This window comes from Bactrocera latifrons, unplaced genomic scaffold (assembly GCF_001853355.1).
Source record: "Bactrocera latifrons isolate USDA-ARS-PBARC rearing strain unplaced genomic scaffold, ASM185335v1 scaffold_59, whole genome shotgun sequence".
Taxonomy (NCBI): domain Eukaryota; kingdom Metazoa; phylum Arthropoda; class Insecta; order Diptera; family Tephritidae; genus Bactrocera; species Bactrocera latifrons.
The window spans coordinates 303,246-320,298 of record NW_017537256.1 but is presented as its reverse complement, the minus strand read 5'-3'; the positions used below and the strand labels follow the sequence as shown (position 1 = coordinate 320,298).

The following is a 17,053-nucleotide window of genomic DNA, read 5'->3' as shown; positions in this document are numbered from 1 at the left end:
TTCCGATTGTTTATATATATACTTTATGGGATCTTAAATATTTCCTTCTCTGCATTACAAACCTCGTAGCATACTCAATACACACAGTCCAGGGTATAGTAAGAAGCATCACATATTTCATAACAAAGTGCGAATCCACGAAGAGCGCATAGGAAGCAGCCAGAACATGAAAAGTTTCCTCCATCTTTTGCTGCAAAATCTCTACCATATTATAGCAACTAACTCGCAATAACTAAGTGAAGCAATTGCAAGTAGAAAAGGGCTTATAATATCCTCAAATGAATATGCGTGCAACACAACAGTAAAAATACCAACTAAATTACATAGAAGCAACAAAAAAAAAATGTGCACAATAAAAAAGTAGTTAAGAAGCAATAACAACTTCTTGTGAGCGCACAGCAAAAGCAGCAAAGCATTGCAACGTAAACTATATTAAATGGGCAAAGGCGGTGCGCGTTAGAAAAAAATGAGGTAACGTATACGCACTGGCGCACAGCAAAGCCACAGCTGCACTACACCTGCACGCGTATGTATTATTATATGTATGTGTGTACATCGCACTGACTACATTTGAAGGTGTATGCGTTGAGTTATGTGCGTGTGTGTCGCGTCTTCAGGTTGCTCCGTTTTTTTCCCGGCTGAGACGCTGATTTACGTGTACATATGTATGTACATGGTGCTTGAAAAGGCTTTACGAAGTTGTTAAAAGTTTGTGGGCCAGCATATGAGGTATTTTTCTTACTATTTCATTAATAAAAAGTGGCAGGCTTTGTTACTATTTATAAAAGCAGCTGTGCGCATAATCACTACAGTAGTTCTATTCTATGCATTTCTCTGGGCCCGTATATTTTTAGACTTTTGTGCCACATTTTTTTCCTTTTCTTGTAGAGTCTTTCATATACTTTGTAACAAATGTTTATGCCGGAGAAAATTTTGCTTCTCCTGACGCGTTTCCGAGGAGGCAGTTGCTGGTAGCGAGTGATGTCTGATTGAGAGTCAGAGTTTTTGAAAAAAATTTCGAAACATTGCGCTTCCTCTAACTACTAACTTCTCCGATTTCGAAGATGATGATAAGGATTCAATACGTAAAAATTATGTTTCTTTATCAGTCCGGGTCAAATTTGATCAAAGCGGTTTAACTTAATGTGCTGTTCCGTACTGTACTTATACTTGTATACTCTATTTGTATAAAATAGTTTGCTATATGACATGACTTTTTCTATATTCTATATACAGAGCTCTTGAAGGAATATTCGACGAAGATTTCGTATTCACAGAGTTTTTCAACATTTCTCATGTAAGGACATAGTAAATATTGGTGGTTGTAAAATAATAGCTCAGTTACTCTTTTTCTACACTTGGCTTCACAGCGTTATTTTTGACTATTGAAACTCAAATATTGGCTCTGGAGAAAGCCATGTGATGCGAAGGTAGTCGTAGAAAGAAATTCGCTAAATAAAAACCGGATTAAACGTGAATTTCTTGTACCGACTCAAAGAGAAAAGAATTTTACTCACAAAATATAAAATTTGCCAAAAAAAAAATATGTTAGGCAAGGTAAATTTGGCAGTCCAATAAGCCACGCATAGACCAGCTTGCTAAATCAAAAGTTTGACTCAAATAGAAAATATCTGACTAACAGAGAAAAGACTCAAAGGAAAATACCCTGAATTAAGCATTTAAGCTGACTTAAATAGAAAAACTCTAACCCAAATGGGAATATTCTGTCCCACAGTACGACAAATCTGACTCGAAGAAAAAAACAGATTCAAAGCGCGTAGACAATCGTTAAATGAAAAAACTGATTTTAAGAAAACTAACTCTGACTGAAAAGCACTGACTCATAGTGAGACATATCCGACTCAAAAAGGAAACAGAAATTCAAAGAGCAAAAAGAAATCTTCACATGAAAAAAACTGCCCTTAAGAGGAAAAACTCTGACAGAAACAGAGAAAAATACTGACTAAGTGCGAAATAAAACTGATTCATTATGAAAAACTCTAACTATGAGCGAACAAATTATGAATCCAAAAAAAAAAAAATATTTTAAAAGAAAAACTGTTTGAAAGCGAAAAATCTATTTTCTAAAAGTAAAATCTAAAAAAAGCTAAATCCAAGAAAAAACTCTAACGCAAAGAGAAAAATCTCAGGCTGAAAGAAAAAAACTCTAACACAAAGGCAAATCTGACTCAAATAGAACATAAGAGATTCAAAGCGATTAAAACTATTTTTGAAATGAAAAACATTTGCTTTAGGTGAAAAAACTCTGACTGAATGAAAAATAAAACTGACTGAGTGCGAAAAAACTATGAGTGAAAATAATATGACTCAAAATAAAAAAGTGATTTTAAGAGAAAAATTTACTGCAAGCGAAAAATTTATTTTTCAAAGAGAATAAAATCTGACTTAAAGCGAAAAAGCTTGACTCAAAGAAGATAAACTCTGAATCAAAGATAAAAAAACTCAGATCCTGATGCAAAGAGAACAAGCTCTGACGCAAAGACAACGATATCATACCTACAGAGATTCAAAGTGCAATAAAGATTAACAAATGGATGAATGTAGAAGAAAAAACTCTTACTCAAAGAGAAAGAATTTACTCAATGCGAAATAAAATTGACTCAGTACGAAAAAACAAAAGCACCAGTTAAAAAATTACAACTCAAAATGACAAAAATATTTGTTAAACTGAACTAACTCAAACTGACTCAAAGCGAAACATATATTATTCAAAAAGAATGAAATCTGATTCAAACCAAGAAAAGGCTGGCAAAAAAAAATAAAAAATAAAAAACTCTAACTCAAAGAGAAACTTCTCCGGCTCAAAGAAAAAATCTGACGCAAAGAGAATGAATTCCGACTCAAAGAGAAAAAAATAATATCGAAATATTTTTAAAGAGACGCTACTAAGAGAGACTTTAACTACATTTCAAGCGCCCATGTTACTTTTGTTGTAAATATTAACAAACAAATAACTTCTTCTTAATTGAGATTCTGACAAAATTAAGCTTAAACAAGGCAATTGCTTTCTGAAGAACAAATCTGAAATCTTAAAAATGTTTAACACATATTTTTGAGACCACAAATGGTTGCTATATATTATATATTTATGTATATCCTTTTAATATTTATTTATTTTATGCCGATTCCAACCCAAATTTAGCGCCACCTTACTTTTTTTTACTATTTTCATTTGTTATTTTGTTTGTTAATTTTTTTCCGCCGTTACGTTTGTGTCATTCCAGCAACTTTGCGGTGGCATTAGTATGCACACCTACACACACACAAACATGCACACATACGCAAAAACATTAATGCAAAAGCAGGAAATTGTATACAGAAACACATTTAAAACTACACCTGACAGCACAGAAACACAAAAGCGTAAAATTAAATGTGCCTCCACACAGACAAAAAGACACATACATACCCACACACCTTCATGACGTTACCAGCATTGGTCGCTCATATTCGTATGTGTATATATGTATTTACTGTTAGTCTATAGTATTTTTCATACTTGTTCACCACTAACTAGTCTCCGCTGTGTCTTCTTTCCATTTAATACTCATTTGTTGTGCTGTTGTTGTTGGTGTTTGTTTATATTTTTTTCGTTTTCTCACTTTTGACTATCCAGCAGCTCGTATTCATGCTACTGCATCGACGGTTACACGGGAATTCAGTGCCAAACAAATTGGGATGAATGCTGGTCGGGGCCCTGCCAAAACGGCGGCACTTGCATAGATGGCGTCGCCTATTACAACTGCACGTGTCCGGATGGTTTTACTGGTAAGTGGAGTCGCTCGCACAGCATGCAGTGAGTGCTTTCGAAAGCGCTCGAACACAAACGCACTTACATACATGCAGATATGTAACTATATGCACGCTTATGTGTTGCTTTTTACATGTATTTGTATGTATGTGTGTGTTCGTGTGTATTTGCCCTACTCCTAACCTCACTTATTTGCCTCGATACAATACTTTTACATTTTTTATTGGCATTCACTCCCTTTTGCCATTGTTGTTATTGTTGTAACAACAGGCCAACAACTCGAAAGCGTCGAGACTCGGAAACTCTATTTTAGTGCTATTTTTAAGCTACTCACATTTGTTTGGCCATTGTTTCGCCGCTATCCCAATGCGAATGTGAGTGGGTCTGAAGGAGTGCACACGCACACACACACATATGCATGCATATAACTTTACAAATACATATGCCGTTCGTTGTCGTGTAATGTAGCCTGTATATTTGTGTGTGTATGTGTGTGTGTGGCGCACGTGTAACATGAATTTTATTGTGTTGGGAACAAACGAGACCGCAAACCAAGAATACAAAACCTGTCTCTTATACACATCTAGATGTGTATAAGAGACAGGTATATTTGTGTGTGTATGTGTGTGTGTGGCGCACGTGTAACATGAATTTTATTGTGTTGGGAACAAACGAGACCGCAAACCAAGAATACAAAACAATACCTGAAAGCAGAAAATGGAAAAAATTTGTAAATAAAGCAAATATACGAATAAATATAGATATAAAGATAAAGGAAAAATAAGTGTGTTACGGATAGTCAGCAAACAAAAGTTCGGTTTGATGCTGCACTGATTTTATGCACTAAATGAAATTAGAATAAGTAATTGATTTAATATTTTCTGGTAAGCTTTAAAATCAATTAAAAGCGAGAAGGGCAAGCAAGCAGGGCAAATTTCTGGAACATACATATCTTCTCAAATAAGAAAGTCTCCCATACAAGGGCATGATTTTGATTGTTCAGTTTGTACGGCGGCTATATGCTACAGTGAACCGATATGCGCCATTTCCGCGGAGATTGGATTACTGTTTTGGATAATAAAATATACCAAATTTCACAAGGATAACTCATCAAATAAAAAAGTTTTCTGTACAAGAACTTGAATCCGAGCACTGAGCTTGTACGGCAGCTATATGCTAATGTGATTCGATCTGAACAGTTTCTTCAATTATTATACGATTATTTTGGACAATGATCCATACCAAATTTCTTGAAGCTATCTCGTCAAGAAAGACACTTTTTTATACGAAAGCCCGATTTTGTTCATTCAGTTTGTATGGAAGCTATATGCTATAATGGTCCGTTCTAAACTATTTGTTCAGTTACTATTTCATTGCTTTGGTTTATCACCTGTGGCAAATTTCATAAGGATATGTCGTTAAATAAAAAAATTTTTCCTACAACAACTTTACTCTGATCACTCAGTTTGTATGGCAGCTATATGCAATAAATGCCGATATGAATGATTCCGACGAATAAATAGCGCCTTATGAAGAAAAAAACGTATGCAAAATGTCATATCGATATCTCAAAAACTAAGAGACTACTTCGTTTATAGAAACAGGAATGGGAACACGGGAATGGCTAAATCTTCTCAGCTTGTCACGCTGATAATTTGTGTATATATCTATTTTATACGGTATTCGACGTTTCTTTCTTGGTATTTCAAACTTCATGCCAAACTTAATATAGCCTTTCGATTATAATTACAAACTCTTACTTCTTCTCACACGAAATACCAAGTACAACCAGATCCTTAGCCTCTTGATTTATTCAACGTAGTCGAGGGCTTCCTCTTTCTTTATTTCGAAAACCGTCAAAGCTGGATTGTGCTCTTCCATATGGACAACATGACCTAGCGAGCGTAGCCACTGTCTCTTAATTCGCCGAACTATGTCCTCGTAGATCTCATACAGCTCATCGTTCCAACGCTTAAGATTTTTCGTCATCTTTCGCAGAACCTTACTCTCGAAAACTCAGAACGCCGATTCATCAGACGTCGTCATCATCCATACTTCTACACCATATAGCAGAACGGGAATAATGAGTGACTTATAGAGTTTGATTTTTTCAGAGAGGACTTTACTTTTCATTTTGCCGATTCAGTCCGAAGTAGCAACTGTTGGCAAGAGATATTCTGCCTTGGATTTCGAGGGTGATATTCTTCTTGGCCTTGGTGCTGGTTCCAAGATAAACGAAATTATCTAGTCACGAGTGAGACGACAGGTTTTTGATGGCAGGAGATATTTCGTCTTGTCCTTGTTCACAACCATAGCAGATTACTCGCGCGAGATTGTGTTCTCGACTACTAGCCGTGGTAAAATACACCGAAATTTTAACGAGCCGATAGAAAATTCGATTGGAGCTTTGATTTGGATCATAAAAATTTCATTGAATAATAAAACTATGACCTCACTTCTAATCTTTCTTATAGGAATAGTACTTCGAAATAACTCTGAAATTTAGATTAAATGCTCTCAAACCACCATTAGGCAATGTTCATATAGTGTAAGGTATGGTACAGAAAATATGTGAAATGAGTACACGTTAACGCTAACTTCTTTCTTAAATACTTTTTACTATATTTAAAGTGTCTATTTAAACGTGTACTTTCATATATGAGTATACATATATAATATATGCAGCTGTGGGTGTATTCGATTTGGTGGTTTAATTTTACATACACACATATACAGGTCTAACACGCAGCCACCGAAACTCACCGTAACCTCCCGCTCTCGCTCCCCGACTACATCTCCACCAACAAACTTAACATGTATACACATATATATTGTACCTATGTATGTAGGTACGTATGATCATGCATAAATGATGTCAATGTGAATATTCTCGGATTCCGTTATTTGTTGCGGAAGTACTCTCGGCGCTACGTGTGAAGCACTTAGTCGAAATGGAGCAAAGAAATGTAAACAATGCAGCGCACACTTGCACACAAACAAACGCACAGTTGTAGGTATAATCATATATATATAGTATATGATATATACGTATATATATATATATAATTCCTAGGCGCTTAACGGTAGCTGTAAATATTTTTGGGAACAAATCTACAAGTTTAGCGCTAACATTTTTTGCCACTTTCTTCACTGGACGAATTCATGCACGTAATGCACTTCGGCAATCACAGCAGTATGCGCAGCTGTGCGTGAGTGTATAGTGACTCCCACTTTGCATGCATATTTAAAGTGTGTAACACCGAGTCATTTGCCGTTTCCGAACACTTATTCGTAGCCATTGAAGTGTGTGAAAATTTATTATTCCGGCAGGATGTGTTGAAACTCAGTTAGCGATTGCTTTCTGCATTTCGATTTGTACGAAACCAGCAAATCGTGTGGTGCGCTGTATTTATAGTAAAGGTGATGAAAAGTTGCTTTTAAAGGAGTAAGCAAGATGCTATTAAACATTACTTGTATACTCTATGCAAGGGATATTAAATTTGGCAAGAAGTTTGTGACCGCCAGAAGGAAACTTCGGGACCCAAAATGGTGTATCTCACCTTCTATATATACGCGAGTTAGACCTTCAGTTTCTGAGAAAAGATGTGAAATCCAAGAGGCGCTGCCATACAAACTGAACGATCGCAATCAAATGCTTTTACGGTAAACTTTTTCATTTGTTGAGCTATCTCAGCTATAATATCCTAAGTCAATGTTTATTCTTTTTCTGCATTAATCATGCCTCTGCAGACTTTTTGATTATTATATGTGATAAAGTTAAAGCTCGCAGCTTACTAAGTTGAGCCACCCTTAGGAAAAGAAGTCCAAAAAATGAAATTACTTGATATGGGCTGACGGGCAGACCTATGATAGGATTCAATGAATTATTCATTCTTAAAAACGGCCAGTTCTGTGCTCCAATTTCGCCTCCGTGAAGTAAGAAATCTCAATATCTAGCTATTTTTATAGTTCACCTCTTATCACACTTTTAGAAATAAGTGAGGCTTTGGTCATATGCAGTAAGAGTTTTAAAATATTTATAGTCTTTCGATACCCTGTCTGAGGAAACAGTCATTGATAACGCAGTCCAGTAAATTAGTGAAACTAATTAACTCGGGTTTTAATATACACATATTATAAATTTATCGATACATATTTTTTTTTTATTTTTTTAGGAAAAAATCGATTTTTTAGATTTATGTTGAATTTATTTCTGCAGAACACGTGCACTTCTCTACTCCATTCTGCAGCAAAGTAGATATTCTTGAGATTAGCTTCATCCGCAAACTTATTAAGAGCTTTAATAATATTTTTCAGCCGTACAGAATTTTTTTTTGAATGCCTCCTCGGTAATCAAAAAGGCACCCACAGAGTAGTATTTATGTATAAATGCGCCCTGTAGCCATGGCGTGCCCTTGCTGTACGCATGCTGAGCACTTAATAACCCTTTCCTTGGAGCTCGACTCCTAAGAAGTCCATGAGTGTCGCTAGCGTTTTCAATAGGAATGAGAAGAGACTGATAAGCATATTTTCCTTAGCAGTAACAAGAGAGCGTTTACCGGCCTTCGGCATGAACTTTACGCTAAGCCATCTCCAAGCCACCTCCAAGGCGACAGCTTTACTCCTGCAACTTACAAAAACAGCATGTTTTCAGTGAAAGCCGAAAAAATGCAGAGCGATTCCTATGAATAATATTTTAAAATTCATAACATTGATATGGCAACGCATGCTAATTAAATATGTTTTCTCCAGCAACATTTTTCTACTTGCAACAGCAGTCAAACGCACCTACGCACATCATTTCTAACGGTAGAAACATATAAATTTTTATATTCATGAAAAAATGCCTTCGGATGGGCAGATTCCAATGAAACTCAGCATTGCCAAGCTTAGCGCGTTGCCAGTCAGGAGTAATGATGCGCCGGGAAAAATGAAATCAAAACGCTTTTGCAACAACACAAAAACCCAACATATATGTATATAAAGATGCACACACACAACCATACATACAATTGCATGCCGCTTGGCTGTCACGAGCGCCGCCTTTCCATTGCTTTTTGCGCGCCGTCATTATAGCCTGCAGCTTATGATGATATCATGTCTGCGCAGCACTCAGAACCGGCGCTGAGCGGGTAACGGTAGTTAAAGTGACTTAAACAAGCAGGACGTGTGGGTGAGCGCGTAGTGGTACGCTGGCATTTGCAAAGGCGCGCTGCTACCAGCAATCAGCGTGCCTCATATCAACTATCCACCGCTACTAACTAACGCACACATATTACACACACACTCATTCATGAAGTCACCGCGTTACATGTGGGACTTGCGTTGCCTGCGGGCCTTCGGCACTCGCAAAGCTGCGCTTTTTACTGTCACTATTTTTGCACTTGCCTACCTCTCATCCGCCCACGCTATTTTTTCTCTACTTAATTTGCATTGAGCGCGTCGTGCTCCGCGTCGCCATGCTTGCAACATAGCGCTGCTTTGCGCATTGCTGCAGCGCTGTGTGTACGTTGGCATGCTTTGTGTTTGTTGTTGCCATGGCAGTGTTTATTATTACGCAGACATGATACTGCGAGCGCTTGGTAATTACGTTGCATGCAACGCATAATGAGCAGCATTGGTGGCAAATCAGAGTGCCGCGCTCGACTAACGGCAAATTTCCCATCCATGCACCGCCAAGTGCGTGTGTTATAGAAAATATGCAAACAAAATAAATTGGAAAATTGTATAATAACAAAATATTACAACAAAACGGTCATTGCTGCGGCGTAAAAGCTAAATGAGGAAAGTTGCAATGAGTGCGTGCAACCAAATGCGCGTTGGTATTTTTCATTGAGACTTTTTCCTATTTTGCATTTTTTCTAATATCCTTGATGTGCGGCTAACGGCTATTAGCGCGTTGGTACTTACAAAAACACACATTAGAACATTGCAACAAATATGTGGCAAGCTAAATGATGCATTTAAATTGCTTCGCCAAAGCATGACGCCTCATGCGGCAAGCGGGCAGAAATAACGTCACAATAATATGTATGTTAAACAGCAACAATAACAAAACAACAACAACCACTCAACACTGGTATTGCTGGTTGCTGAACAAGTACGCCGAAATGCATATTTAAAAACTCATGTTGAAAAATTTTCAACCACACATACATGCATGATTCATACACATACTTGTATTATAAATATAGATATAAATATACATTATATACATGCATACACACAGCTCACCTACATGAGTTAAGTATGTATAAGCACATGTCTGTCCACAGCCGTGCAAAGCATGCAGTGCCATTACTGCATTTTCAGTCGCCTAAGTTGGCAGGACGCGGCACATAATGGCTCTCGTCAATATCGCCTACTCACTTACCTCTGCAGTCGCAACCGCGGTCGTTTAGTTGTGCCGCGTTTATAAAATGCAGCGAATTTGTATGCAAATGTGTTTGACTGCCGCATATGATTTCGAAAGTATGCGTGGAAGCCGCGTTGCACTTTACGGCTGCTATGACAGCTGGCTAACTGTTGTACTTACAGTACATTCGCATTAATAAATGGGTACAGAACTTAATAACTCGCAATAAAATGCTTGATATCCATACCTCTCCCACAAACTTTTATTAAATGAGACTTTTATTAACACCAGATTTAACATATTCATACGACAAATTTATCGGTATTTGTTTTTATTTTGTTAGTAAAAATTTGGTTGTCTCACAATTATATTGACTTTATTTTAATATTTTCGATAAAAATATCGATAAAATTTTCGATAACTTTTTAAAATCATCGATATTTATTTTTTAATTTTATTCATAAAAATTCGATTTCGTGACAATATTTAATTTATTTTTTTTTATTTCGTTAGTAAAAATTCAGTTTTCTTACTTTGATTTAATATTATCGAGAAAAAAATATCGAGAAAATTGTTTGATAACTTTTTCGAAACAACGGTTTGTTTTTTAAATATTTTATATACGAGTACATAATATTCTCACTACACATTATGTACTCGTATAGAAAACTCGAAAAAACTTTTAACTCGAGAATTAATATATATACATGATAAATTTATCGATAAATATTTTCTTAGTTAATTAGTGAAAATTTGGTTATCTTACATTAATATTGCCTTTACTTTAATATTTTCGATTAACAATATCGATCAAAAAAATTATCGATAACATTGTCAATAAATCTATTTGTGTTTGTAATATTTTATATGTATAAAATATAAAATTATTGATGCATCCATTTTGGACTACTATTTTATTTCACCTAAGCCTTAAAGCCAACTAAATCTCACATAACCACGACGTGAAAATATATCGATTTTTCTCTTCAATTAGAGCAGTTCATACTGCTCATACTCGATTGATTCTCTTTTATCATTATTGACTTGAATTAAGATTTTTTAAATAAAGTTATCGATAAACAACAAACCACACATAAACTAATTTTTCATTAAAATATCTATATATGAATTTAAAGAAATACAAGGTGGGCTGCAAAGTAAACAGGACATCTATATGTCGACTGATGCGTTAGAATCTGCTATTATTATCGATTGTCCAGTGAGAATTTCATAACATTTCATTGATTGAAAGTGAAGTTATTGCGTTTTAAGTATGAGTATGTTGTGTTATCGGTGCGAAAATGAGCTTCGAACAAAGGGCCAACATTAACTCTTGTTTTAAAATTGATAAAACTTTTACCAAAACGTTTCAACTGATGAAAGAAGTTTATGGCGATGGTTGCATATCCCGTAGCAGAGTGCACGAGTGGTTTTAACGTTTTCAAAGTGGTCGTGAGGACATACATAAATGATGATCAACATGTGGGCCAATCAAAATCCGCGACCACCGGAAATTCCATAGAAACTGTGCGTGAATTCATCAAAAATCAGCCGAAATCATCATTGAAATTCATGGAAATGGAATTGAACATCTTCAAAACTTCGATCTGTCGCATTTTGACCGAACATTTGGTCTTACAAATGGTGTCTACGGTTTGTTCCACACAAATTGACTGACGACCAAAAATTGCTCAGAATCCAACTTTCGAAGACGATTATTTAACCAAAAATAAGATTTTTACCATTAACCACTCGCCGCATTCACCTGATATCGCACCGAACGACTTCTTCCTTTTCGGAAAAACGAATTTTCTCATGAAAGGAAAGCGCTACGCAGACGTAGAGGCCATTCAAAAGGTTTGCACCGCCATACTATCGGTCATACCGGCCAACGAGTTAAAACGCTCGTTCGACATGCTTTTGAACCTTGCAGAAAGCTGTACTGAAGCAGAAGGAGACTATTTTGAATAAAATAAATTGATTTTTTTTAAGTCCTGTTTACTTTGGAATGCTCCTGCTATTTCGACTTTTATTGGTTTGAGTTTTAAATTTGAAATCTTTCTATGATATTAAAGAATGGAAAGAATATTTGTTATTTTCGCTCAAAAGCAGACAGAATAAAACACAAAAAACTAAAATATTAAATAGAATGTTTCGCCATCGAAGGCAGTCCACGTGAAGAAATTTTATTGTATTTTGAAGTAAACATTCAAAATGATTAATATTTAGTAGTATATGTAAAGAACCTGCAATAGAGATTTTCAATTCTATGATCACACCCAAAAATTGGCTATAATATTGTAGATTATGTGAAACGGCAACAACAAAATCTAAAGTAATACTTTCTCTGCCTGAACTGGTAAAATTGTATGCTTCCGCAAAAAAGTATGCTTATAAATAAACATTTATAGTTTTTGATTCTCTAACTAAAACTACTCGAAAGAAAATTTTAACAAAAATTATCCAAGAAACTCTTTCCAGCCATATATATTTCAAGAAACACGTCTAAATGTTGACAACTTTGAACGATTATAGCTTTTCAACATAACTTATTTGTATAGAAAACTATGGAAATTTTTTAGAAATATTTCCAAGGTGTATGGAGTAGCTTTGTAAATACAATTTTTTGTTGTATATCTACATTTTCACATGAAACTCCCATTTAAAAATGCGCACTATACAAACTGTACATACCTTGTCATATATAAAGCAGAAAATCTGCATTTGCCACCACGCTTACGACTGCTTGTGGCAGTTATGCGTTTCAATTTTAATATGAAATGAGGCCAACGCTAATGTGCCCACACACAGGCATTGTGCTATGCTTGCTGCCAATACAATTGTTGTTGATTTTTATGAACGAATGCAAATGTCAGTGCGTGGAGGCTCTTCGAGGCTGCTTTACAATTGGTTTTGTTGTTTTTGTTTTATAAATATTCATGCCATTTCACATCTACGCACCGACGCTACCGTTAGCTGCGCAGATTTACCACCTAATTTACACACACGCCCACACAGACACATTATTCATTTTGGCGGCTGCGTTAACTGCGCAGCCTTCAGGGTTAAGGCTCACAACACGCCTTGGCAAGCAAAGCAAAAGTGTCTTTTTGTTGGCTTGCAGGCACAGGATAGTGTGCGCGGCTGACTTTTATCTTGCATTTTCTATATTGTGTGGCCGCAAAAGAAAATTATGAATAATGAAAATAATCAAGCTGAATTATGTAAGTGGGAAAGGAACACTAAGGGAATTTATTTACTCTTCTTCTTCTTGATTGGCGTAGTCACCGCTTACGCGATTATAGCCGAGTTAACAACATTTATTTTCTACTACTGAAAAAATTATAACTCTAATACTAATTCTAAAAAAAATTTCAAACGAACTCGAATAATTTTTAAAAAGCAACGTTTTGCACTACTTAAATATTTAAAATTTTATGATTGCACCAAAAAGTAAGCAATAAATATTAAGAAAATTTGTTTTTTAACCATAAATTAGTTTTATGGAAGTCAAATGAATTTTTGTACAAATTATTGTACTGAGAAAAAATAAATTGAATCCCCTTTCCGAATTTATTTTCAAGGCAAAAGTTGAAGGCACCTCACTTCACTTTATAAGAGCTGCTCTACAATTTACCAACTCACATATTTTCGATCAACATTAAGTGTCATGATTCTCCTTCTTTAAGTGACCTAAATTTTCTGTGCTAATGAGTAGTTCTTTAATTGAAGCAACTGTAAGGCAACAGAAAATAATACATTCACTAAAATTTAGTATCGTTGCCCGTTGCTTTCCTAACTTAGCTCATATAAAATTATGAGCCACGTCAATCACATCGATGACAGCTAAAAACAGCAATAATGAAGTACTGCAAGGCAAATTAATAAAAAAAATCGAAATCGAAACTGGGTTAAGCGCCTAAAACTGGGTTAAGCGCCACAAACCACGGACGCGTTGCATGCATCAAACCCAGCAATGTGATGATTCAATTAAATGCGTATTGGGCTTCATCGCAGCCAAATTGACGAGCGCAATGAATGAAATGCACAAGCGTGTTCACATCAAAATGAGACCAATTATTTGACGCAAAATTTGTTATACATTTCTACAATTGTACAAATTTTCTACTTGTACAAATACAGCTAAGTGGTTACAGCATTCGTTGTAGAGGTAGCAAATACGAGCGGCGTCGACATTATTTGAAATTCGACATAAATTTCGGTGTCAAATATGTGTGTATATGTATACAATATGTGGTACATAAGTAATTTTCATTGATTTTATCATATTTTCAAATAACTGCTGAAATGCCGAAAAGTGAACTAGGTGAGTAATATCAGAATTATTGGTTATTGTTAATATTTTTACCCTGAACGGGGTATATTACATTTGCTTAGAAGTTTGTTACAAGCAGAAAAATACATGCATAGGAGATCATATAAAGTGTATATATATCTGATAAACAAACGCAAAAGTATGAAAGGGATCCTAAAAAAGTGTATATAAATTATCAGCTCTGGGTATCTCTGTCACTCTGTTGGTCTGCATATGTGAAAAGTACTATTCAGTTTTTGAGATATCGAGCTGAAAAATTTCACACATATTCTTCCGCCTGTGAAGCTAGTCATATGATGGAAAGATCGAAATCGGACCACTATAGGATATAGCTGTTATACAAAGTTACAGATCGAAATGAGGTTCTTGTAAGGAAAACTTTTTTATTTAACAAAATAGCTACATGAAATTCAGCACAGATTATTTTCCAAGATATCTCTACAAATTTCTAAGAAATTCATCCGATCGGATCACTATAGCATATTGCTGCCACACAAACTGACATACATATAAAAAACAATTCTTATATGGAAAGCTGTATAATTTTGAAAGCTACCGTCACTAAATTCAGCACAAATTATTTTCACAGAAATTTCTACAACCTCCAATGAAATTTCTACGATCGGAGCACTATAGCATATAGCTGCCATAGAAACTGACCTATCAAATTCAAATCCTTATAATTAAATCTTCTTAATTTTGAAAGATGTCTTTACCAAATTCAGCATCTACTCTTCAACACAGCGCTATAATCCCCAAATATACTGCTCAGATCAAACCACTATAGCATATATGTAGCTGCTTTACAAACTGGTTGATCAACATAAAGTCCTTATATGGAAAACTTTGTTATTTGGCAAGATATATTCACAAAATTTTACATGGATTATTGACTAAGCCAATGGTCTAATCTCTGAAGAAGTTGTTCAGATCGGACTACTATACCATACAGCTGTCATACAAACTGAACGATCGGAATGAAGTGCTTGTATGAAGAACTTTCTCATTCTGCATGTGTTATAACTTGCAACTACAGTGTAATCTCCGAAAAAATTGTTCAGATCGCTCTACTATAGTGCATAGCTGTCATACAAACTGATGAATCAACATCAAGTCCTAGTCTTGAAAACCTTTTTATTTGGCAAAACATTTTCATGAAAATTGAAATGAATAAATGCCCAAAACTCTCTCTCGTCTTCTTATATGAAAAGCCGTTTAATAAAAAACAAAAAAAAAAAAACAGTTTATTAATTTTTTTTTTTACATAAAGTATATTTCGAAATTTTCCACATCGAGGCTGATTTTTCTGCACTTCACTGCCACGCTTGGCCAAAACTCAACTCAGCAGCATGTCGAAATCTTTTGTTCACCTATTAACCCGAAAATCTGTGGGCCTTTTGTGCGGATTTGCGCTAAAATTTTTCAACTCTCTTTGGTTTGCGCGCACCAGCTCTACGCTCCGCATTCAACTAGTATATATAGACTTATATGAGTTAGACTCATATCCTTGTATGTATTTGGAAAAAATAAACTACTACTTCGGTGCTTAAAAGCTTTCTTTGAACTTTTTTCATGCAATACGGCTGCCAATCCTCCGGCGTCTTGCTGCCGCATATTTGCAGCTCACCGATGGCTGGCAACGTATCGGCTGCATCGCTTACAAATCCTTTTTAATTAATTGCATTTTCAAGTGATTTCCCATTGAATTTTGAAATTACAGCCACCTCATGTGCTGAGCATGCGGCAGGGCCAACATGCAACACCAACCCGCACCGAGCTATTGTGGCAGTGGCAGCGGCAGGGCTGGGTCAAAGCGCGCTTGCTGCGCTAATAATGTGTAGTGACTGGAAATTTTCATGCCGGCTGCGGTTTGCCTTATTGTGGTTGTTGCTGCGACCAGCAACAATAACAAAGTCGTTGCTAAGCAATGCCACGGCGCTGGGGACTACGCCCGCAACTGGCGTCGGTTGGTTGCTGATTGAGGTTTGGTTTGAGGCTGCACCGCCGCCTGGCCATGCCAGGCCTTCGTGGGGTCGCCCACAGCAGCAGCGGCAGCAAAAGCAGCAGCTTCTTAGCACATTCTATATTACATATTATTATTTGTTAGCGCCGCTTGCTGCTGCCGTGCTGCCACTTGCCACCCCAGCAAGTGTATATTGCGTGTTTGCACTAGTTGTTGCCGCTGCCTCGCCGACCGCTGCTGCTGCTGCCGCTTGTAATCATGTGAATGCATGTGGAAAATTCCACTTCAGATTGCAAAAGCGCGGAAAATTAGAAAATTATTGTGGTTGGCGGCGCGCAGCAGCGGCATGCTACTGCATAGAGATACAGGGTGTGTGCTGGTGTGTTGCTAATAGCCAACGTTGGCGTTGGGTTAAGTGGGGCACTAAAGGTAACCGCTTGCCAGCAAGCAGGAAATTGCACATAAAGCATGCGCACAAGTAAACATCGTTGCAACGTTATTTGTGCTGATGCTGTTGCTAGCATTTGTTGCCACCTGAATTATGCAGCAGTTGCAATTGAAATTACATTGCAATCGAATTAAGATCACTCATACGCCCCGGCAACTGGCTGTTGAAATGCAATCGAA

General features: G+C 36.3%; 2 protein-coding genes across 9 annotated transcripts in view; one reads left to right on the top strand and one right to left on the bottom strand.

The window, feature by feature from the left end:
• Positions 1-17,053, top strand: part of LOC108974808 (protein eyes shut) — a 153,487-nt gene that overhangs the window by 64,690 nt on the left and 71,744 nt on the right. For 2 of the 4 annotated variants that reach the window (XM_018942860.1, XM_018942858.1), the window contains exon 3: positions 3,641-3,789. In XM_018942860.1, the coding sequence (XP_018798405.1) occupies positions 3,641-3,789 (149 nt within the window). Of the gene's footprint in view, positions 1-3,637; positions 3,790-17,053 lie in introns of all 4 variants that reach the window. The other 2 variants (XM_018942859.1, XM_018942857.1) reach the window with 1 other exon arrangement.
• The window catches only part of LOC108974809, a 162,355-nt gene that overhangs the window by 75,368 nt on the left and 69,934 nt on the right, over positions 1-17,053 (bottom strand). For 2 of the 5 annotated variants that reach the window (XM_018942864.1, XM_018942865.1), the window contains exon 1: positions 4,107-4,313. The exons of the other annotated variants lie outside the window; for them this stretch is intronic. The gene's annotated coding sequence lies outside the window, so the exon portion shown is untranslated. Of the gene's footprint in view, positions 1-4,106; positions 4,314-17,053 lie in introns of those variants that run through there. 5 annotated transcript variants of the gene reach the window in all.